This window comes from Panthera tigris, chromosome C2, assembly GCF_018350195.1.
Source record: "Panthera tigris isolate Pti1 chromosome C2, P.tigris_Pti1_mat1.1, whole genome shotgun sequence".
NCBI classification, from domain to species: domain Eukaryota; kingdom Metazoa; phylum Chordata; class Mammalia; order Carnivora; family Felidae; genus Panthera; species Panthera tigris.
Window position 1 is genome coordinate 45,030,706 of NC_056668.1, and position 25,996 is coordinate 45,056,701.

Consider the following 25,996-nt stretch of genomic DNA (forward strand, 5'->3'; position numbering starts at 1 on the left):
AAAACTCCATTAATACACTATTATACTACAGTTAAAGAGCATTAGTGAAATTTATTAATGGTAGTTTATTAGTACTGAATATGACTCAGTTTAAATAATGAATTATCTGAGCACTTTTTCTTATTTACCATGCTATCCACTTCTGTTTTAGCTTATAGCACACTTCTACTTTTTAGCGACTTCTGTTATTATCATCACTCATTTTTAAAAAGGTATTTTAGTGCAATAATGCTTTCATTGAAAAGCTGGAAAGAGCTTTAATATAATTTTAAAGTACTTAATTCCTTGGGAGAACCAAACTTTTCATTCTCACAAATTTAAGAAATACTTTATCTTTACGATGCAAAGGCAACATTCAGAAATAAAATACCAAACCTAATACTTGAGCCTTCCTTACAAATTTAAAGTATATTTATTTTAATCATAGAGAATCAATTTTTTCAAATTCTATCCTCACCTGCAATTGGCTCATTTGAATAGATTTCTGGAAATGAGTTGGAAAGACATTGTGAGTTCATAATGATAATTCCGATATGAGTTTACTATTACAGAGTTTTTATGTACCTTCATTGATCTGATATCTGTATCTCCGTTTCCTGTTGAAGAAAACAAATAAACAGACCTAGTCCTCAGTAACACCATAATAATTACTCATTTGCTTTAACCCTCAACATACACATAAGGATTCAGATTTACAATACGAATACTACCAACAGCAATATCATTACTAAAAACAGTTTAGTAATTTTTGCAGATTTTTTTTTAATCCTTAAAACTACCTCTTTGGGATATACACTAAGTTACTATGTTTTAAGTCACTTTAAGTAGTTACTCTTGGAAACTGTGCCTCAATACACAGGTTTCATTTTTCTTTTAATTTTTTGATATTACTTTTTTAAATAATTTGCTTTCTAACCATTTAACTATACACAGAGTTCCAAAGTAAATCTTCAAGGGAAGGCATATTGAGACTTCTATCTTCTAACCTTATCATGTCCATCCTGTTGCTTCCCACCCCTAAGGGTGACTATTGTTATTATTTTTTTATTCTTAGGCTTATCCTTACATTGTTTTTGTACATTTTCCCTCCTTACTTTTTTTATTTAAAAATATATCCTGAAAAAACTCCATTTTTATATGGAGTATTTATAGTCATAATTCTCTGGTGGATGTAGCATAGGTTTTCAACCCGTCCCTTTTTGATGGACAGTCAAATTATTTCCAGTCTTTACAAATAAATCTCAGTGAGTAATCTTATAAATATGTCTCTCTGTGTTTATTCAGTGTGTTTTTGGGATAGATTCCAAAAAGCCCAAGTGTAAATGAACATATAATTTGCCTCAAATTGTTAAATTTCCCTTCATAAAAGTTGTACTATTTTGCATTACCACCGACAATGTACTAAAGTGCTTTTCCCTAAAGTCTAGCCAATAGAGCCTGATGTCAAATTTTTGGATTTTTGCCAATCTGATTAGTGAAAAATGATACCTCAGTATATTCAATTTTTATTTTTCTTTTTATGAGTGAAATTTAACTTCTATGCAAAAACCTGTTGTTTTAAAAATTAGAATACTTAAAAATGAGTATTTTGTTAGAGAAAATTATGATATATAAATCCAGGGAAATCTTGGAAGTCAAATGCAAGATTACCTTAGATTAGGATTGGGTTGCTAATACAATGTTATATAGGGGAATAAAGACATACTTCTGAAAATAAACTTCAGAAGTTAAATGTGTCAATTTTATTCAAATGTCACAGAAACCATGCAAAAGAAATAATTTTCACTTTGATATGCAATAAGTTACTAAAGATAAGATGTTTGTAATATAAAGTTTTATAAAGTACTAACAGTTTACAAAGTATTAAGTCTTGAAGAGAAAGAAAAGCCTATAAATGATCTTGTAATTTCAGAGTATTTTTCTATAGTAGATTTAGATTTGATAAAATACAGGATCCAAATGTATTGTACCTCATGTCATAGACTAAAACTAAAGCCATCTTAAAGAAAAATCTCCTCTAACAAAGATGAAGGTGATGAGTTCTGGCTCTTATTCTTGGACTATTTGAGTTTTTCCTATGTTCCCTAGTAGTGCTTCTAAATATATTTTAATACTTTATTTGGATTAAATAGAGTAGATCCTGAGCCTTTCTTATTAATCTGACATCAACAATTGCTATCCGCTTCAACAAGAATTATATTTTCCTTGGAAGACAAAATATTAAAGAAAAGATGATGGAGAATGATTCCTGCCAATTAATTCTTAGTTATTTTCTTTCCTTTCAGCACCTTCCCTGATAGGTGTGGTAAGGAAGGACTGGGCATCCCAAAATAGCATTGCCCTATCATGGCAAGCACCTGCTTTTTCCAATGGAGCCATTCTGGACTACGAGATCAAGTACTATGAGAAAGTAGGTCTTATTTGGAGCTTCCTAAAGAAACTATATATACATATATATGTATATATGTATATATTGAGCATGTTGTTATATTATTTTACTTTAAAACCTGTTCTGTGACATAACTTCATACCTACTATGTCTTTCAAAACTCTAGTTTACTACTGTGCTTATACTTTTCTTAATTTGTCTTGTTTTATGTCAGATGATAAAGTTAAAAGACATAAGATGTTCATCTCTGTCATGATTTACTATAGGGATTTTTCCAACATAGTAAGAGGTAATAACTCCTTCAACTTACAGTTTAGCTGACATAACATTGTTTCTAAAATTCACTTGGAAGACATAGTAAAATGGAATTGCTGGAACCTAAAGAAGGAGTTTGTATAGCCCATATTGTTTGTCAATGAGTTTACAGTTACAATTCTCTATAATTTGGAAAGGATGATTTAAGGGATAAATGGAGTTTTACATTTAGGTCAGCTGTTTTACTTTTTTAAGAAGCCACCCAGATAAATCTGGTTTATAAATCAACTTAATCTTAATTTTCATTTTTGTCATTTAAAATTGTTCTCAATTACTATATTTTCCCAAATTATATACTTCCTTACCTTTCTTGCATTCACATTCTTTCTTTATGTGTTTTTCCCTTTATTCCTCACTATTATGATATTGTTGGTATAGATATTATAGGAGAGGACATAACAATTCTAATATGTCTCATTGTGCTAATACTGCTCTGGAATATTGATAAAGGGAACATTAAATTTTAAAAAAATAATGTAAAAATTATATATAATTTCTAGTTGTATACTAAAGTAAGAAGGAACTTCTTGCATTTCTGTAAATTACTAGAAGCAAAGGAACATCACAAATTTTGATTTCCTTTGAAAAAATATAGGTCAAGAACAGAAATAGAAGTCTATCTTTTCCTATTCTATTGATTCTGAGCAAATGTATGTTTGAAAAAGGGAGAGGTAACTCAGTAGCCTGCCTGTACCCATTTTTGACCATCTAGTAATTTCAGCATTATGTAGTCAATGAAAACTGTCGTTATCATGAATTCACATGAGTAACTCCATAGTCTAAGAAAAGAGAAATTTACTGAGTTTTAATTGGATTACAGATTGTGCACATTGGCCAAACCAGCATGTGCTCAGAAATCCTGCTGAGCTCTCCTTTCAAACGTTACAACCTCTAGCATGCTGTCACAAAGTAAACATATTTTCTGTCTACTAGATTAAGTAGATCTTTAGATATGCAAAAATTCTCATTATTTAAAAAGCAATGGGCACAAATATATCAGCAACTTTTCAGAATGAAAATATCCGTCTATGCTTTATAAAGGCTATATTTTGTACACAGAAAATAATTCTCATTTTATAGTCATTTATGTTTCGAATGTTGTAAGATGAAGATAACTTATAATATTTCCAATTAAGGACAAATCATACAGATTCTGTAAAAAGGGAACCATAATCATCCGATCAAAATTTTAGAAATCAATAAAATTCTGAAAGATGCTGGCATAATTTTCCCGTTTTAATGGTGGAATAAATAATGTGATGAGGGAGTCTATTTTTTAAGAAAATGGCAATGATGCAGTGCTAGTGGAGTTACTAAACTTGTAGTAAACATGGAGGTGGAAGCCATGGATTCCTAGTTCATATTCTGATTGTGATGCTCATTATGCCTATGGCCAAGAAAAGTCAATTAATCTTCCTATGTCTCACACTTAACTTTTACAAAATGGAAATGAAGAAAGATATCAAGTCGTCTAGTGGGTTGTAAGGATTAATTTTATAAACAGACCCAAAGATGAAAATCAGTATTAGAAATCATTTAATTTAATTTAAGAATTAGCAGGCGCCTGGATGGCTCCGTTGGTTAAGCGTCTGACTTTAGCTCAGGTCATGATCTCACAGTCTGCAAGTTCGAGCCCTGTGTAGGGGCCTCTGCTGACAGCTCAGAGCCTGGATCCTGCTTCATATTCTCTCTCTCACTCTCTCTCTCTCTCTCTCTCTCTGCCCCTCGCCTGCTCACACCGTCTCTCTCTCTCTTCAAAAGTAAATAAAATTTTTTTAAAAATTAAAAAAAAAGAAAGAATTAGGGAAATAATTGACATATAATATAACATAGAATCATTATACAATAGCATGGGAATTGTATACAAACTAAATAAAGATCATCATCTTTTCATATGTAGAGGCAACCAATCAAAGGTGTTAGAATATCAAACCTTTCAGAGAGGTTTGAAATGATTAATAGGATTAAAACCTTTCCCAACCATGCCTTCATATTGTAACTGTACATTTTACCTATTTGCTTCTATAAAGTGATTTCTCCTTCCAAGCAAATATTTTTTAAAAACTTATAACAAGGACAACTTATAATAGAATTCCTAGTTGGAAGTGCTAATTTCCTTCTTTATTAGGAACCTAAATATTGCAAAATACAAAGAAATATATGTACAAATGATGCTAATTTTGGAACACAAATATCCCCTCATATGTGTATATGTATGTATGGTTACATAAATATAGAGAAATATAGAATGGAATAGAGTGTACACCATGCTGTTTCAGGTGTTGCGTGTTGAGTTGGAGTGCAATGGGGGACAGAAGTATGTGAATGGAGGCAAGGAAGAGAGAGGGAAGTAGCAAGCTTAGATAAATATGGATGGATGGATGGATAGATGGATGGATGGATGGATGGATGGATGGATGGATGGATGGATTGATCCTAAATCTCATTGCCCATAAGCAAGCCCTGAGACAGGATTTTGTTAGCAAGTGATTAATTAAGAAAGTTCCCAGGAAAACCGACTGAAGAATGGGGAGGCAGGACTATAAGGGAGTTCTGGAGTAAATTACATCTCAGAGTTCATCCCATGGAGATAACAGAAGCTGAGCTCCCATGCTCTGGCTCCAGTCAGTCATTGGCTAAAAGTCTTAATGAGATGTACAGAAAAAAAGTCATTGGCACTTCTGGTTCTCTGTAGTGGCTTTAGTAGCCCAAGTTTAGGTCTTTAAAGAAGGTGCCACATACAAGCCTTCACAGTCAAAAAAACCATAGGCACTTGGTTGGGGGGGATTGGGAGCGGGAACACATAAAGGTGGTCCAAAGGGATCTGATGGTACACCAACTATTAAGTAAGGTAATTCAGTGCTCAAAGAGCTGTGAAATAATTTTAATCCTGGGCTCATTGTAATATTCATATTCTCCTCAGTCTTTTAATAGGGGTGCCTCAGTCTTTAATTTGTGGCTTGTTAAACTTTCCATTTCCTTTTAATCAAAGTCAGTCTGTATTGCTAACTCATAATTAATACACAATCAATATTTACACTATTCTCTGAGGAATTCATGCTGTTTTATTAAGTTCTTCTTAAGAGCATTATTCTATAAATCAGGAAAGAAGTTTGGTGCTTAGAATGTGCAGTGTCCACAAATATCTGAGATCAAGCAACGTACCCTTGTTACCAGTGACTTTTTCTCACAGAATGTGTAACATTAGAAAAAGGCACTGGCCTAGGTGGTCAAAAATTTGAGTTTGGCTCAGATCTTAATTTTCTCAGTCTGGTTTTCTCATCTATAAAATAAGGGTAGAAAAATAATTTCATAGTTCTAGCTGTTTCCAGATGCTACTATGTTTTTATCCATATAGATACATTATCCCATAACTCAAATAACTGTAGTTTTTCATTTATGTCTACTAAAATTAAATGCACACATACACATTGTAAAAAATATCTTACCACAGGGAACAGTAGTTTTCACATTATAATTACATATAAAAACTACCATTGTCTTCTGTGTGTGATGAGAGGGGTATGGAGAAGAAAACATATTGCTTGTTGATTATAACTAATTAGATATTGTCTCATCAGTTAATTATTCCTCCCCAATTCTTAGTTACTTTTTTCATACTCAAAAAATGTTTAGTTTTTTAAACTCCAGTAAATATAGTTTGAACATGAAAAGACACTTAAAATAACGAAGAAAGTCAAATATGTTACCAAAAAGTTATATTTCATTTACTTACTAACAATGCTTTTCTCCAAAAGCAGAGCCTACTCATAATGAGGGAACTGTTAAAAATAAAAGACAATTTAAGTGATACAAACACGCTTTATTTAACACTTTGTGAAGTGGGCAGTCTCCTCAGAGAACCGTGAAATGGTGTAGAAGGTGGGAAACTTTTATAGGATAAAGAACAAAGAGGAGAAAAATAGAAAATATCTGGCTGAGGCCACATATTTAACCTTGTTTGGGGTGAAAAGGAAGAGGGAAAGAAGTACAGAGTTGACTTGGTGCTTGGGGCGGGCCGACTGGATATATGCATTTTTGGTCAGAGAATTTACAGGGGTACAAAAGTTGTATTTGGTTTGCTGATGTGGTACCTCAGGTGAGGGCAGCTCTATCTTCAGCCTAGAAAGTCGTTTCAGCAAAACTAAGACATTATCACTCCCAATCTCCCAGTCTCCACCTCTCAAATTTGCAAACCTACTTGGCAGCTACAAAATACCAAAAATTCAATTGAACATCACACATGCCCCTTCCTTATCTCTTCCCTTCTCTCTTTACCCTTTGTGTTCACATTCTTGATTTTTCCTCTCCTTTTTGTTCTCTGCCCAAGGCACTTTTCTTTCTCCTGCTTCTTTGTTCTTTTATTATATCTATCAAAGTTAGTCTTGATTAGAGTCATTCATGTGTGTATCTGACTCTCTCACTAGTTTATGAGCCCCTGAAGAAAGCAGATCATTTCTTGTCTTTGTCACTCAATGCTCAATCAGTGTCTGATGCTGAAACAATGGTCTACTTTCAGTCATATTCTAAAGAAATTACTAAAAATCCTCTTTGTTCAGCACTCATTCCCAGAAAACTGAGAAAAGTCACTCAGCCACTGTGAAATTAACCCAGCAATTTAAAAAACAGAGAAAGAAAGCCTCCAGAACTCCCTATTTCTACCTGTTCATAACGAAAACCGATACACAAATGTCTATCAACTAAGAGGACGTTCTGTTACTACGTAGAATGTAAGCCCATCAGGGCAGGGATTTCCTTTGTCTACTTTCACACCCCCAGCACTCAGAAGGGTACACCACTAATAATTCATGGACAATGGTTGTCCAGTTACATGTCAGGTACTTGTGAAAGTGTTTTTCATGGATCGAATAATTCAATCTTAATAACAACCTTTTGAGATAAATACTATTACTCTTCCCATTTTACAGATGAGGAAATTAAGGCACAATAAATCAAAAATCACAGAGCCAGTAAGTGGTTGTTAATGCTGGCCTTGGTACTTGCATCACAATTGGATGTCTCAAAAAGTCAGTGCTTTCTGCTGATATTGATTTTCTGGGTTCCCTGAGGCCAAACACTTCATTATTCTCCAACGTCCATTTTGCATCTGTAAAATGGCAGTGATTAAACATACATATTTCACCAGGGTGCTATACAGTTCCACTAATTACCAACTGGTAGCTCATTTTGCAAACATGAATCCCCCATAAAGGTTCATTATTCTTACATCCAGTATTTAAAGACACTGTGACTGGTAAAGTCTTTTCCTAAAGTTCTCTTGTTAATTTTTACCACGGTCAGCAGTTTTTAGATTTTGTTCAAGAAAACTCATCATGAGAAAGGAAACATTTCTTATATCCAGATGGTCAATAATTATCTACATAAAATACTGAATTAATATATCTGCCATTGTTTCACCTAGTTTGCTAATAAAGTATCTATTAGTTTTGTATAGAATTACATAATTTCATGTCATGAGAAAAACGTATTATTTTAAAAAAAGGTGAGGAGATTTGTAGGAAGCTTTCGATTATGGGAAATATTTTTATCTGTCAGGCGTGATTTAAGGCAGGCTCTTTTGAGAGAAGTTTGCATTCGTGGTGTCCTTTATGAAGTCACATGTTTCTCAATACCAAACTTTATACAAGTCTCTTTGTTTCTCCCCTCCTCTCTTATTCTACTTTCTCAAGATAGTTATACCCCAGATAACAATTCGATAAATACCGAATAGCTTTTTTTTCCTAACGATAACATAATCAGTAAATCTACACTTAATTTGATTAAAAATAAAATAATCAACTACAGACATTTTTTTAAAAACTTCCCTTTTTAGAAAATGGTCAGTGTACCTTCCTAATTTTCTTTTGTTATATTTCCTTCACTTTGGTGTTTGAAGAAGTAAATTTTCTCTTCACTTCAGAATGCTACCCTTAACCTTCATCCACTCTTTAGTTCGGAAGCATATCTCCTTCGTTCTTTGCACCCTCCTTTCCCGGTGGCCATCTCTAACTTGTACATTTTGCAACCTAAATATAAACTTGTGTGTAAACCTACATGTGGTTATTATGTAGTAACTAAGAAAAGTGGGATTGAGAAAAGGGCGTAAGGATCGCCTGAATCACATGAGGATCTTGTTGAAAGGCATACTATGATTCAGTTGATTGGAAGTGGGTTGGGGGCATGGCGAGTGGGTTGAGGATTTACATCGGGAACCAGCTCCTGAGGGATGCTAGCAGTGTCACGCCAAGGACTGTGCTTTGAATTGTAAGTCTCTAGAGGCCCTGATTCTCCATTACCTCACATTGCCAAGTGTGGATGGGGGGAAATAATCATGAGCTTTTAAACATACTCAGGAACTTAAACATTGAACCATCTTTATAAATGGCTAAGAACTTTATAGGTATTATAAGATTCATACAATATTCAAACCTAATATGTTAGTTTGAAGTAAAATGCAGTGAGGACCAAGTCAGTTTCAGATACAATTGAATGCTTGCTTCTATGGAAATGAGCAAATTCCTGAGCTGTTAAAGTTTTGTGTTGTTTTTTTTTCTTTCTTTCTTTCTTTCTTTCTTTCTTTCTTTCTTTCTTTCTTTCTTTCTTTCTTTCTTTCTTTCTTTCTTTCTTTTTCATAATCCTTACTTGTTATGATGTCCACCACGGAGAAATTGGATATGAGCATTTGGTACTAATTAAAACAACATTACCTGATGGAAAATGGACAACAAGGGAATTTACTGATACAAACACTCATTAAGGAAATTTCATAGCCAATTTCCATGTTGTGCAGCAAACACCACACTGTGCAGAAGCCTGCCTGGTTTACTGAGCCCAGGGAGTCCCACGGTGCCTGGGGCAGAGATTCTCAGGATAGCAAGCCTGGGACAGGTGCCAGTACTGAATCAAAAGCGGCATCTGTATGGGTTTCACATACCAAAATAGAAAGAAATTTAAAAGATATTTATACTGTTTCATCAAGCATAAAGTCTACACACATATGAAAATTACAAGTGTCTATTAACTATTCCAGTTTTAAGTTCTCTCCATTTTCATACAAGTTATACTATCTTTATCTTTCATTTGATTTAAAAAATGGATTCACTTAAAATTATAGAAGCTGAGCTTAGTATATCAAAGGCTTGGTACATCCAAAAAAAGGGAAAAAAATTAGTTGGGAGAAGTAAGTACTCTAAATATATTTCATTCAAAAGTTTATACCTAAATTTATAGACTGAAATGAAGTTATAAACATAATGAATGTCAAAAATTTATGTTCCTGTTTCCAAGAACAATAAAACTATACTCCCTCCATCGTGCTCAAAGGGCCTGGGATGCTTTGGGCCATATACAGTCACCCGAAGTGCCATTCTAGCCCTGATGTTCTGTGTAATACTAGGTAAGTGTAAAAGACTATGCAAAATTAGTGTTTTACTGTTATATTTTCATTCCTCCAGAAAATTCCTTCTGGGCAATAACAAGGACACAAATTCAAACTTTCTCTAAATTTCTGATCTATTTTGGTGAAAATCAGACCAAAAAACTCACTGACAGACACCAATTTTTCTAATGTATATTTCCTTGAACTGATACTGCATTCAGCCTTCAAAGAACTACTCTTCCATTAGTGGAAAATGTAAGTCTAATGTTGCTGCTTTTGAAAGTTAAATACACAAGTCAGACATCTAACTTTCCATCCTAAAATGATGGAAGAATAAATACAATTATATAATGCCTGTAGGTAAATCTTGCCAGATTTTCTAATATAAATTTCAAGCTAAGAGCTGCAACTGTATTCTGTTATATTACCCTTAGCAAGTTTTTTCATCACTGGCCTTATTAAAATGTTGACTGAATCATAATCCCTGGGGAGAAATGTAAGCTTTGCTTACTTTAAATGTAGTTAAAAATACAACCATATTTTTGCCTGTTCTTTAGACAATTACCATGTGGGGCTGGCAGTACAAACATAATTACCAATTCATAATATTATCCTTTCTCTTCTCATACTCTACTGCTACTGTCTTTCACCCCACACTTAATAAGAAAACCCACACATTGAACAAAGATACATTTATTTCTTCAGAGGATTTTGAGACCTGTAATTATATGAAAAATCATGTGAAGTTGTCTTGAGACATCTCCTATAAAAGACAGGGTGGCAGGGTGCATTGTTTGCCTCAGTTTTCCTTGAGGGATTTATTTAGGAAATGCTACTAGAGGAAACATGGACCATGAAAAGGATAAGGCAGAAATGAGCTATTCTTGGTAGCAAATCAGGAATTTGGTGGGGTTTCCTCCCTAGAAATAGTTCACTTCCATAAATACTTTTGGGAAAAGTGTGTATGTGTTTTGAAATTGTGCCTTTTTTTTAAGTACAGCTTTTATTAGGCTCTGTAGATTTCAAAATAGTGTAATATTATAAAGAAAATTCACCTTTTTAATAAAAATTTTCCATAAGAAATATGTGGGCTGCTCTGTGCCTCTACTGCATGACTTGATTTGCAGGGATGTTTGTTTGTTTGTTTGTTTGTTTGTTTGTTTGTTTTTCACTGCCAGAGGGAAGTCTAACATCCAGGATTTGTAGTGTATCCAGAATAGAGTTAGGAAACCAGCCCTTATTTACTGTAAGACCATCATTTGAGTTTTGTTGGATAAATTAGAAAAACAAAAATGAGTTGGGAGCTAAAATGTTTGCACATTTCTGATCCTTGAAACTACTTTTCAAATAGCGGATGGAGGTAGAGAACAAAGTCTTGTTAATAACTAAGTTGGATTATGAAAAAAAGTAATACTAATAACATTTACTGAGTGCACGTTACCTGTTTTAACTCATTGTAAGATGAGCTAATTAGCAGCTAGCTCATGAGAGACACCTACCTACTTCTTGACTACAACTTAGATTTTAGCCTCCAACTGACAACTTAATAAGAAACTTTAATGAAAATATATTTAGATATTGGGGAAACATTAAAAGTGACTAGGCTACTGTTTATTTCATTTTTCTTCTGTTATTTAATTTTTTGTGTCTCTGTGGTCAATTCATCCTGATATTTTTGAAATAAAATGTTTGACACATAAGAACAAACGTGCTATAATTTTTTTTATTTATTTTTTTATTATTTTATAGTTTATTTTTTTTAATATATGAAATTTATTGTCAAATTGGTTTCCATACAACACCCAGTGCTCATCCCAAAAGGTGCCCTCCTCAATACCCATCACCCACCCTACCCTCCCTCCCACCCCACATCAACCCTCAGTTTGTTCTCAGTTTTTAACAGTCTCCTATGCTTTGGCTCTCTCCCACTCTAACCTCTTTTTTTTTTTTTCTTCCCCTCCCCCATGGGTTTCTGTTAAATTTCTCAGGATCCACATAAGAGTGAAACCATATGGTATCTGTCTTTCTCTGTATGGCTTATTTCACTTAGCATCACACTCTCCAGTTCCATCCACGTTACTACAAGAGGCCATATTTCATTCTTTCTCATTGCCACGTAGTATTCCATTGTGTATATAAACCACAATTTCTTTATCCATTCATCAGTTGATGGACATTTAGGCTCTTTCCATCATTTGGCTATTGTTGAGAGAGCTGCTATAAACATTGGCGTACAAGTGCCCCTATGCATCAGTACTCCTGTATCCCTTGGATAAATTCCTAGCAGTGCTATTGCTGGGTCATAGGGTAGGTCTATTTTTAATTTCTGAGGAACCTCCACACTGCTTTCCAGAGCGGCTGCACCAATTTGCATTCCCACCAACAGTGCAAGAGGGTTCCCGTTTCTCCACATCCTCTCCAGCATCTATAGTCTCCTGATTTGTTCATTTTGGCCACTCTGACTGGCGTGAGGTGATATCTGAGTGTGGTTTTGATTTGTATTTCCCTGATAAGGAGCGACGTTGAACATCTTTTCATGTGCCTGTTGGCCATCCGGATGTCTTCTTTAGAGAAGTGTCTGTTCATGTTTTCTGCCCATTTCTTCACTGGGTTATTTGTTTTTTGGGTGTGGAGTTTGGTGAGCTCTTTATAGATTTTGGATACTAGCCCTTTGTCCGATATGTCATTTGCAAATATCTTTTCCCATTCCGTTGGTTGCCTTTTAGTTTTGTTGGTTGTTTCCTTTGCTGTGCAGAAGCTTTTTATCTTCATAAGGTCCCAGTAATTCACTTTTGCTTTTAATTCCCTTGCCTTTGGGGATGTGTCGAGTAAGAGATTGCTACGGCTGAGGTCAGAGAGGTCTTTTCCTGCTTTCTCCTCTAAGGTTTTGATGGTTTCCTGTCTCACATTCAGGTCCTTTATCCATTTTGAGTTTATTCTTGTGAATGGTGTGAGAAAGTGGTCTAGTTTCAACCTTCTGCATGTTGCTGTCCAGTTCTCCCAGCACCATTTGTTAAAGAGACTGTCTTTTTTCCATTGGATGTTCTTTCCTGCTTTGTCAAAGATGAGTTGGCCATACGTTTGTGGGTCTAGTTCTGGGGTTTCTATTCTATTCCATTGGTCTATGTGTCTGTTTTTATGCCAATACCATGCTGTCTTGATGATGACAGCTTTGTAGTAGAGGCTAAAGTCTGGGGTTGTGATGCCTCCTGCTTTGGTCTTCTTCTTCAAAATTACTTTGGCCATTCGGGGCCTTTTGTGGTTCCATATGAATTTTAGGATTGCTTGTTCTAGTTTTGAGAAGAATGCTGGTGCAATTTTGATTGGGATTGCATTGAATGTGTAGATAGCTTTGGGTAGTATTGACATTTTGACAATATTTATTCTTCCAATCCATGAGCAGGGAATGTCTTTCCATTTCTTTATATCTTCTTCAATTACCCTCATAAGCTTTCTATAGTTTTCAGCATACAGATCTTTTACATCTTTGGTTAGATTTATTCCTGGGTATTTTATGCTTCTTGGTGCAATTGTGAATGGGATCAGTTTCTTTATTTGTCTTTCTGTTGCTTCATTGTTAGTGTATAAGAATGCAACTGATTTCTGTACATTGATTTTGTATCCTGCAACTTTGCTGAATTCATGTATCAGTTCTAGCAGGCTTTGGGTGGAGTCTATCGGATTTTCCATGTATAATATCATGTCATCTGCAAAAAGCGAAAGCTTGACTTCATCTTTGCCAATTTTGATGCCTTTGATTTCCTTTTGTTGTCTGATTGCTGATGCTAGAACTTCCAGCACTATGTTAAACAACAGCGGTGAGAGTGGGCATCCCTGTCGTGTTCCTGATCTCAGGGAAAAAGCTCTCATTTTTTCCCCGTTGAGGATGATGTTAGCTGTGGGCTTTTCATAAATGGCTTTTATGATCTTTAAGTATGTTCCTTCTATCCCGACTTTCTCAAGGGTTTTTATTAAGAAAGGGTGCTGGATTTTGTCAAAGGCCTTTTCTGCATCGATTGACAGGATCATATGGTTCTTCTCTTTTTTTTTTTTTGTTAATGTGATGTATCACGTTGATCGATTTGCGAATGTTGAACCAGCCCTGCATCCCAGGAATGAATCCCACTTGATCATGGTGAATAATTCTTTTTATATGCCGTTGAATTCGATTTGCTAGTATCTTATTGAGAATTTTTGCATCCATATTCATCAGGGATATTGGCCTATAGTTCTCTTTTTTTCCTGGGTCTCTGTCTGGTTTAGGAATCAAAGTAATACTGGCTTCATAGAATGAGTCTGGAAGTTTTCCTTCCCTTTCTATTTCTTGGAATAGCTTGAAAAGGATAGGTATTATCTCTGCTTTCAACGTCTGGTAGAACTCCCCTGGGAAGCCATCTGGTCCTGGACTCTTATTTGTTGGGAGATTTTTGATAACCGATTCAATTTCTTCGCTGGTTATGGGTCTGTTCAAGCTTTCTATTTCCTCCTGATTGAGTTTTGGAAGAGTGTGGGTGTTTAGGAATTTGTCCATTTCTTCCAGGTTGTCCAATTTGTTGGCATATAATTTTTCATAGTATTCCCTGATAATTGTTTGTATCTCTGAGGGATTGGTTGTAATCATTCCATTTTCATTCATGATTTTATCTATTTGGGTCATCTCCCTTTTCTTTTTGAGAAGCCTGGCTAGAGGTTTGTCAATTTTGTTTATTTTTTCAAAAAACCAACTCTTGGTTTTGTTGATCTGCTCTTCAGTTTTTTTAGATTCTATATTGTTTATTTCTGCTCTGATCTTTATTATTTCTCTTCTTCTGCTGGGTTTAGGCTGCCTTTGCTATTCTGCTTCTATTTCCTTTAGGTGTGCTGTTAGATTTTGTATTTGGGATTTTTCTTGTTTCTTGAGATAGGCCTGGATTGCAATGTATTTTCCTCTCAGGACTGCCTTCGCTGCGTCCCAAAGCGTTTGGATTGTTGTATTTTCATTTTCGTTTGTTTCCATATATTTTTAAATTTCTTCTCTAATTGCCTCGTTGACCCACTCATTCGTTAGTAGGGTGTTCTTAAACCTCCATACTTTTGGAGGTTTTCCAGACTTTTTCCTGTGGTTGATTTCAAGCTTCATAGCATTGTGGTCTGAAAGTATGCGTGGTATAATTTCAATTCTTGTGAACTTATGAAGGGCTGTTTTGTGACCCAGTATATGATCTATCTTGGAGGATGTTCCATGTGCACTCGAGAAGAAAGTATATTCTGTTGCTTTGGGATGCAGAGTTCTAAATATATCTGTCAAGTCCATCTGATCCAATGTAGCATTCAGGGCCCTTGTTTCTTTTTTGACCGTGTGTCTAGATGATCTATCCATTTCTGTAAGTGGGGTGTTAAAGTCCCCTGCAATGACCACATTCTTATCAATAAGGTTGCTTATGTTTATGAGTAATTGTTTTATATATTTGGGGGCTCCGGTATTCGGCGCATAGACATTTATAATTGTTAGCTCTTCCTGATGGATAGACCCTGTAATTATTATATAATGCCCTTCTTCATCTCTTGTTACAGCCTTTAATTTAAAGTCTAGTTTGTCTGATATAAGTATGGCTACTCCAGCTTTCTTTTGGCTTCCAGGAGCATGATAAATAGTTCTCCATCCCCTCACTCTCAATCTAAAGGTGTCCTCAGGTCTAAAATGAGTCTCTTGTAGACAGCAAATAGATGGGTCTTGTTTTTTTATCCATTCTGATACCCTATGTCTTTTGGTTGGTGCATTTAATCCATTTACATTCAGTGTTATTATAGAAAGATACGGGTTTAGAGTCATTGTGATATCTGTATGTTTTATGCTTGTAGTGATGTCTCTGGTACTTTGTCTCCCAGGATCCCCCTTAGGATCTCTTGTAGGGCTGGTTTAGTGGTGACAAATTCCTTCAGTTTTTGTTTGTTTGGGAAGACCTTTATCTCTCCTTCTATTCTAAATGACAGACTTGCTGGATAAAGGATTCTCGGCTGCATATTTTTTCTGTTTAGCACACTGAAGATATCGTGCCAAGCCTTTCTGGCCTGCCAAGTTTCAAAAGAGAGATCAGTCACGAGTCTTATAGGTCTCCCTTTATATGTGAGGGCACGTTTATCCCTTGCTGCTTTCAGAATTTTCTCTTTATCCTTGTATTTTGCCAGTTTCACTATGATATGTCGTGCAGAAGATCGATTCAAGTTACGTCTGAAGGGAGTTCTCTGTGCCTCTTGGATTTCAGTGCCTTTTTCCTTCCCCAGTTCAGGGAAGTTCTCAGCTATAATTTCTTCAAGTACCCCTTCAGCACCTTTCCCTCTCTCTTCCTCCTCTGGGATACCAAGTATGTGTATATTATTTCTTTTTAGTATCACTTTTTAGTATCACTTCTCTAATTTTCCCCTCATACTCCTGGATTTTTTTATCTCTCTTTCTCTCAGCTTCCTCTTTTTCCATAACTTTATCTTCTAGTTCACCTACTCTCTCCTCTGCCTCTTCAATCCAAGCTGTTGTCGTTTCCATTTTGTTTTGCATTTTGTTTAAAGCGCTTTTCAGCTCCTCGTGACTGTTCCTTAGTCCCTTGATCTCTTTGGCAAGAGATTCTCTGCTGTCCTGTATACTGTTTTCAAGCCCAGCGATTAATTTTATGACTATTATTCTAAATTCACTTTCTGTTATATTATTTAAATCCTTTTTGATCAGTTCATTAGCTGTTGTTATTTCCTGGAGATTCTTCTGAGGGGAATTCTTCCATTTGGTCATTGTGGATAGTCCCTGGAGTGGTGAGGACCTGCAGGGCACTTCCCCTGTGCTGTGGTGTATAACTGGAGTTGGTGGGCGGGGCCGCAGTCCGACCTGATGTCTGCCCCCAGCCCACCACTGGGGCCACAGTCATACTGGTGTGTGCCTTCTCTTCCCCTCTCCTAGGGGCGGGATTCACTGTGGGGTGGTGTGGCCCATCTGGGCTACTTGCACACTGCCAGGCTTGTGGTGCTGGGGATCTGGCGAATTAGCTGGGGTGGGTAGGCAAGGTGCATGGGGCAGGAGGGGCAGGCTTAGCTCACTTCTCCTTAGGTGATCCACTTCAGGAGGGGCCCCTCTTCTGTGGGCCTCTCGTCTGCGCTTGGCTCCGGAGACACCATTCTGCTAATCCTCTGGCAGTTTTCTGGGTTATTTAGGCAGGTGTAGGTGGAATCTAAGTGATCAGCAGGACGCGCGGTGAGCCCAGCGTCCTCCTAGGCCGCCATCTTCCCTCTCTCTCCAAAGGTGCTATAATTTAAAATCATAAAGCAATTGAAATGAAACTGAACTGGGGAGTTCTACTATCATCTGTGCCTCTATGTAGTTGTAGACCTTGCGCAAGCCCTTAAATTTCTCAATTTCCATCAGCCAAGTGAAAATGGCCTTATTATATTATTTTTAAACTCCCTTTCAACTCCTTGACAATCGAAGGAAGTAACACTTTATCCAGTCATAATGGATTTTAACAGACTTGAATTAGAATTCAAACTTTGACAGTAATTAACTGGGTGCCTATAGCAATTATTATTTCCCTGAACTTGAATTTCCTCATCTGTTAGGAAAGAAATGATAACAAAATCAGCTGTTATGAGGAATAGATTTGAATATAAACCATCTTACTTACTCCCTGGAAAAAATAGGCATTCAATACGTATAACCTCCTAAAATTGGTATTAGTTAAAATATTGGTACCAGTTTGTGTTTTAAAAGGTTTCAGTCCCTGCATTAAGGTCCTTTTAAATTCTTGTTACCCAAACATAATGACATCTTATCCAAAGTGCACCAAAATGATTATTCTTTCTATAGATGATATGGTAATAAGTCCAACAGGTATAAAGATAGTAACTAGTACCCTATGTAGTAAACTACAGAGCAGAACTAGTTCCTACATTAAAAAAAATGCCATCCACATTAGTGGGCCTGGGTGGCTCCATTGGTTAAGTGAGCAACTCTCAGTTTCTGCTCAGGTCATGATCTCAGGGTTCATGAGTTCCAACCCCATGTAGGGCTCCGCAGCTGGCAACATATAGCCTGCTTGAGATTCTGTCTCCCTCTCTCTCTGCCTGTACCCTGCTTGCATTGTCTCTGTCTCTCTCAACATAAATAAACTTAAAAAAACATAAAAAATGCCATCCAAATCAATATTAACCATTTGATATTATTCCATAATATTATTGTATTGTCACTGAAGAATCTTTAATATAAGCATATGATAACATTTTAATTTGGAAAGTACAAAATCAATTTCTTAACATGAATTTACATAGTTCTTGAACTGCAAAACATTTGACACTAAGAAACAGAAAGTTTTCCTTACAAATTAGATATAAATGTACAGTAGTATAGCCATTAACATAGAAAAATAGTTGTATTCTGATTGTGCTTTCCAACTTAGGCTGTATTTAGCTTTCCTATGGAATTCCTGCCCTTCTATTTAAGACAAGTTTTTTATATATGAGAATAATTCTTTAAGTATGAAGTTATACTTATTTTGGCATATTTCATTATTTCATCCCTATCTAGTTGGGGTAAATTACCCATGTCCACTCTTTCACGTCTTCCCTCATGGTGTCCGTTTCTTCTTTGTCTTTCTTCTGCTCCATAAAGACCAAGTAGATTATGCAAATGATACACCACAGCGAAACATTCTCTTTCCCTCATTTCCCACCTTTGCAATAGCAATCTTCTCTCTTTAATTATTAGAAATTTATAGAGGCACCTGTGTCGCTCAGTTGGTTGAGCATCGGACATCGGCCTAGGTCATGATCTTGCCATTCTGGAGTTCAAGCTGCACGTCGGGCTATGTGCTGACAGCTCAGAGCCTAAAGCCTGTTTCATATTCTGTGTCTCCTTCCCTTTCTCTGCCTCTCCCCCACTCACGTTCTCTCTCTCTCAAAAATAAATAAACATTCAAAAAAATTTTTTTAATTTATAAAAATAAGAATATGTCAAAAAGTAGGCAATTTTGTGGTAAATAAAGATTTCATTTGCAAAGAGATTTCCAAAGTGAGAGCATACAAATCCTTTTAGAATTATGGAATTTAAAAATATGAATGGCCATTAGGGCAAATTTAATCTAATCCTGACGTATATTAGGATGCTAGACCAAGAATAATTGTGGCTTCTGTGACATTGACCAAGACCACAGCGCAGGTATCCTTAATGTAAAGCCAGCTCTCTTTGAATATTCCATATTGTCTCTTCTTAGAAAGCACCACCATTTGGAAGTAATTATTTAATAGCCTACCCTTACAGGAAAAGATACTGAACATTAACCTCATCTAAAGATCAACTGTATTAGTTTTCTGTTACAGTATAACAAATTGCCCAAACACTTACCAATTTAAAATAATGAATATGTATTATCTCACAAAGTATCCAAGAATCAGAAATCCAGGAGTGGCTCAGCTGCATGGTTCTGGCATGGGGTTGTAGTCGAGCTATTTTGGGCTGCAGTCCACTGAAACTGAGACTAGGGAAACTATTTCTTAGCTCACTCATGTGAGAGGAAGATTCAGCTACTCATCCAGTGGGCCTGATCACATATAAAAGAGAATGCACTTGTAAGGCCAAAGAGGCAATATCTTTTATAATCTAATCTTAGCAATTACTATTACTTCTGTCATGTTCTGTTAGTCATACATACCAACACTTGTATAATATGGGAGATATTGTTTAACAGAGGGGGATCATTAGAGACGTTCTTAGCAGCTGGCCGCTATATCAGGACTCTTGGAAGAATCTGTGGTGTTTTAATTTGGCTTCAACAGAAAATTATCTGTGAAGAAATGCTATGTAACTATTCTGAAATACCTATAGCTTTTTAAAATTTTTTTTTTAATGTTTACTTATTTTTGAGAGAGAGAGAAAGAGAGTCAGAGCATGAGCAGGATAAGGGCAGAGAAAGAGGGAGACACAGAATCAGAAGCAGGCTCCAGGCTCCCAGCTGTCAGCACAGAGCTGGACGTGGGACTCGAACTCACAACCTGTGAGATCATGACCTGAACCAAAGTCGGACGCTCAACCGACTGAGCCACCCAGATGCCCCTGAAATACCTATACTTTTAAAACAGACTCTACATATTCAATAATATGGCCATTTCATTTTTTCAAAATTTTTAGAAGATGGCACTATGTTGTCCAAAATTCAATATATAAAGCTCCACTTCATACACATAACAGATCTTTTTTTTTCCAAATAGCTAAGTCAGATAATTTAAATAGCCCATGTAGTTATTTTTCTATCTCAAAAATAAAAGTAAAATAAACAACCTAACTGCATCTCCAAGTAAACAACCCCAGGGATAGTCCTCATTATGAAACTTAAGCAGAAAAACTTATACCTTTGGCCTTATATTCAGCTCTCATGACTTATACTGCTTTGACTCTTGCAAGACCTTAACAGTTTCTGATAGTTTGGGTAGATCCGATCCCATGAAAGCAAAATTCCTTTGCCTTACAAAAGGATAAAGGTACCCTTAGAAACAACAGAAGTCTTCTCTCACTGTATAATTACTCCTGATAGTAAAGATATACAGGAAAGTAGTTAATATTTTGTGAATAAATAACATTTAATTTATGAAAGAGATTTCTAAACTTGATTTTATGAACCAACACAGTGTCTTCTTAGGCTATTAAAAAAATAAAATATTTGAACTTTTCCCCAAATCAATATTAATTAAAATATCAAAAAAATATATCAAGCACTGTGCTACATAGTTCTATAAGGAGCCATGGGAAGATTACTAGATCAATTCATAGTATGGAAAAACTAGGCAAAAGAGTTGCATGAATCTGTGCGTTTGTGTGTGTGTATGTGTATATGTGTGTGTGTATGTGATGTAAATATAAAATATATGTAAATATATGTATGTAAATATAAAATTAAATCACAGAAGTCCATTTCCCAAGAAATTTGTATCTGGATTTGTATTACCTGATATATTCAAATAAATGTCTTAATAAAGGCCAGGCTAAAAACTGAGGCATTTCTCTGCTCCAACCCATCCTCTAAACTCTGATATTTGGCTCATCTTTTCTAATTGTTAATCAGTACATCTCTTTAAAAAGAAATTTTGTTTGAGAAAATGTCTTACTTTCTTAATTTAGAAAGATACTTAACATCCTCAAGATATTCGTTGGACCTTTAAAATTTAGAAAAAAAAATAATTACTACAAAAGTGCTCTGGGAGTTAAACTATTACAGCAAAACTCTTTTAGCTTTATTCCCGCATAGTAAGCGATGTGTAGGAAGCTGCTTCATTTCCCGGCTCTGCTATTATTATCCTGATTCCTCAGGGGAAGACTTAAGTGTCTTAGATTCTCAAATGAGGGGGAAAAAACCTAAGTCTGTTATCTGCTTCAAATAAGTAGAAATAATTATGAGGCTTCTCTGACCAGATATAATTTTTTCCTTGGAGAATAAAGCAAGGCCCCTTGAAACAGCCATTATTAATGACACTGATATAATTACTATTTGAAAAAAGGAAATCTGCCCAGAAAAATCAATTATAAACCACCAAATGTTCCTTGGACTTTTCAGAGAGGTTCTATGCCTATTGTCCCTCATGACCTCTCCATTAAGAGAATGGTTGGCTATACTCCTAATGGTTGCCTTCAATTATTTACAGGGGATTTCTAAGCTTTTGTATTTCATATTAAAATGGCCTGGAAAGCATTCCGTGATTGTCTTTCTTGCAGAACAGAACAGCCACTCTGGGGAAAACACTAATCCAGGTGGCTTTGCTCTAAAAAGGTAACTCAGAATCCTCTCCAATTAGCACTGTTTGTCATGCGAACATTGGTTGTCACAAGATGAAGCAAACAGTGTATGATGCTGTTACTGTCACTGAAAAATTACAGAGGAAAACAGTTAAAATAGTCATTAGGAGTAGTTATCTGTAATCTAAAGAAAACCTGGTTTTTGAGTTTCAGCATTTATCAACTCCTTTGTTTTTAACTTGTCACATTCTACTTCTCTGAGCATCAGTTTAGAATGTCCCATCATCCAATATTAATTAGTTTCCCAATGTGACCAGTGTTTTGTAATTCTGTCTTGTCTATTCTTTTGACACATTGAAGCTCATAAAATTTTCTACAAGATAAAGCTGAAAGCACAATTTGAAATAAAGACAAACTGTATAAAACGATATAATTTATACCAAGCATGATTCATGTTGAAGTTAGGATATGACTTTGTGAAAGAGCCAAAGAAACTTGAACTTGTTCCTCTGTAATGGTCACCTAGTTGATCATATACATCTTTTGATTACAAAATCTTACCATGTTTTTTGACAAAGTCTGTAGACAGGAAGTAGATTTGTTTTGTTTTGTTTGTTTTAGATGAACTTACGAAGGAAGTGGTCTTTAGATTGACTGAGATCTGGGGCTTATAGGAAATTTATTTAAGGTGCTTATTTGTAGCAGACCACAAAAAGACATTTCAAAACACATTCACACAGTCTCTGATCTCTATCCCTTTGTTCAATTAGATGATCAGATTTGCATTTTCCTGATGAGTGATGTCGAGCATCTTTTCATATGCCTAATAGCCATCTGGATGTCTTCTTTGGAAAAGGGTCTATTCATGTCTTCTGCCCATTTTCTCAATGGATTATTTGTTTTCTAGGTGTTGAGTTTGATAAATTCTTTATAGATTTTGGATACTAACCCTTTGTCCAATATGTCATTTGCAAATATCTTCTCCAATTCTTTTGGTTGCCTTTTACATTTGTTGATTATTTCCTTTCCTATGCAGGTTTTTATCTTCATGAGGTCCCAATAGTTCATTTTTGCTTTTGTTTCCCTTACATCTGGAGACATGGCTAGTAAATAGTTGCTACAGCTGAGGTCAAAGTGGTTGCTGCCTGTTTTCTCCTCTATGATTTTGGTGGTTTCCTGTCTCTCATTTAAGGTCTTTCATCCTTTAAAATTTTTTTGTGTGTATGGTATAAGAAAGTGGTCCAGTTTCATTCTTTTGCATGTCATTGTTCAGTTTTCTCAATACTATCTGCTGAAGAGACTATCCTATCATCCAATATTAGTCTCCTGATGTGACCAGTATTTTGTAATTCTGTCTCATTCCTGTCAGAATGAGAATTCCTGCCATTCTCACACCTGTCAGAATGGCTAAAATTAATAACTCTGGAAACAACAGATGTTGGTGAGGATGTGAAGAAAGCGATGTGCCTTTGCACAGTTGGTGGGAATGCAGACTGGTGCAGCCACTCTGGAAAACAGTATGGAGGTTCCTCAAAAAATTAAAAATAGAACTATTCTTTGACCCAGCAATTCCACTACTAAGTATTTACCCAAAGGATACAAAACTACTGATTCAAAAGAGCACATGCACCCCAATGTTTATAGCAGTGCTATCAACAATAGCCAAACAATGGAGAGAGCCCAAATGTCCATTGACTGATGAATGAATAAAGAAGATGTGGTATATAAATACAGTGGAATATTACTTGGTGATCAAAAAGAATGAAATTTTCCCATTTGCAACAGCATGGATGGAACAAGAGTGTATTATGCTAAGCGAAATAAGTCAGTCAGAGAAACAAAAATATATGATTTCACTCATATGTGGAATTTAAGAAACAAAAGGGATGAGCATAAGAGAAGGGAAGCAAAAATACAATAAAAGCAGAGAGGGAGACAAGCCATAAGAGACTCTTAAATATAGAGAACAAACTGAGGGTTACTAGAGGGAGGGTCACTGGAGGTTCGGCTAACTGGATGATAGGTAATAAGGAGGGCACTTGTTGGGATGAGGACTGGGTAGTACATGTAAGTGATGAGTCACTTAATTCTACTCCTGAAACCATTATTACACTATATGTTGACTAACTTGAATTTAAATAAATAAAAAAGTAAAGGAAAAAGAAAAAAAATTACATGATCAGAAACTGTCTGTGATGTATTATATAAACCCAGATTCTCCCTTCAAAAAAACAATGGTTGAAATTACTGTCTACTGATTTATTCAGTAACCTTTGTGTGTGGTGGGGGGTGGGGGGGAGGCAGAAAGGCATGAATGGAAACACTTGTATTTTCCTAGTTGAGTAATATTTGAGGAAAAAATCTAATTTTCTAACTCTAGTGTTATATGGTTTATTGTCAAAAAATAACATATATTTCTTAATGTCACTTAATTGCCAGAACTTTAGAACCCAATTTTGGCTCAAGAACTGTAATCTACAGGATAGAGAAATCTAAAATATATACTCCTTTTTTATTCTTAACAATGAACACTTTACCTTCTATTAATATTTTGTTTTAATAGAGGACAAAACAAAGAACAAAGATAGAAATGAAAAGAAGAAACTATTTAATGCCCCTGAGCTACACATTTTTGCTATCTGCCTGACAGCAAATCCAGAATTTCTTCTTTCACACACTCTGTACTCTGAACGTTAAATTGAAGACTCTTTGCAATCTACACTTACATTAGAATTTAGAGTTAAGTGAGTTTCTGTAATAAAAATCCTTTGTGGATACAACTTTAAATAATTAAAGAGATAAAACATGTTCATTTTTGGCTTAGGTGCTAGCCCACAATGAGGAGACACTTAGTATTAATAGTTGTGGCAAAATGGGTAGACAAAAGCATTTAAGGCAAAGAGAACACTTTTGTGAGAACCCAAGACAAAAAGAAACTCAAGGAAGTTGTCAAGTTCAAGAAAAAGACAGTTCCCTAAGCTTAAATACAGCAAGGGACGAAGAAGAGCTGAGGCTGCAACAGTGCAGAAGCAAGCCGAGTCTCCCCAACCTCTTTTCCTTCCTTTCTTCCTTCCTTCCTGCACTCAACAAATACCCCTCAAACATTGACATGTGGCACTGCTTGTCACTGCAGATTCAGGATAAGGATGATATTAAATATTTTAAGTAGTACTTTATTGTATTTGGTTAAATATGCTTACGATATAATTAACTGTCGTTAAAAATTTCATGCCTTTCATGACTGTAGACTATTTTTATATCTTTCATTAATACCATTTAAACTTTCAATTATTTTTACTCAATCTATCACTCAGGAAGCTAGTTAATTTATACCTCTTATCCACTTATTTTCCTTTTTAAATGCCCAAATCAAGATAGGTATTTATAAATGTCTTTTTTTTAAATGTTTGCAATCATGATAGTACATTTGAGTCACAAATTTTATTTCCCAACATTTTTAGTTTGGGATGAATCCAATCAAAATATTGCATTGTTTCAAAATGGAAAGCATTTCAGGAAATGTAGACCTATGATCAGATGTATATTTTAAGACAATTATAGTTCCAATATATTTTTCCTTGCAATTTTATTCTAGTTTAAACATATATGTCAGTTACTAAATAAAGAAGATTTTGTAAGGACAAAAGCGAATTGCATGTTACTGCAGGCCTTTCTGACCATGCTCGTCTCTCTGTGCTAGATTGTGAGTCATATTGGAATCATGTCTGATGCATCTTTGCATTTCCAGCAACTAGTACTTTGCCAGACATAATGTAATAATGCGATAAAAAATTGAGAAATATGTGATTGTATGAATGAATGATCTGTTACCCCTAAACTGCCACTTTTTTGTCCTATGTTTATGGAGTGTTTTCATTGAAAAAGGTGCCATGTCACTTAGTCTTGGTAGAAAGTGGTTTATTGTTTTCTAGAATGATGCCAGACTAAGTATATCTAAAGGCTCTTCCTTGGCAAAATAAATAGGTATGTAAAAAGCATATTTTTTATTTTATTCTCACAAAAGCTAAAGGAAAATTTCAAGTACTTGTTTTTGCTTGTCCAAAATCATCATCATCATCATCATCATCATCATCATCATCATCTGAATAGGGAGGAGAAACACACCATCAGTTTGGTATGATGGGCTTTCTCAGACAGTAGATTTCTCAGT

At 35.4% G+C, this 25,996-nt stretch overlaps 1 protein-coding gene across 2 annotated transcripts in view; it reads left to right on the forward strand.

Moving 5' to 3' along the window:
- Positions 1–25,996, forward strand: part of EPHA6 (EPH receptor A6) — an 867,849-nt gene that overhangs the window by 532,128 nt on the left and 309,725 nt on the right. For both annotated transcript variants that reach the window (XM_042998967.1, XM_042998968.1), the window contains exon 6: positions 2,286–2,410. In XM_042998967.1, the coding sequence (XP_042854901.1) occupies positions 2,286–2,410 (125 nt within the window). The remainder of the gene's footprint in view (positions 1–2,285; positions 2,411–25,996) is intronic.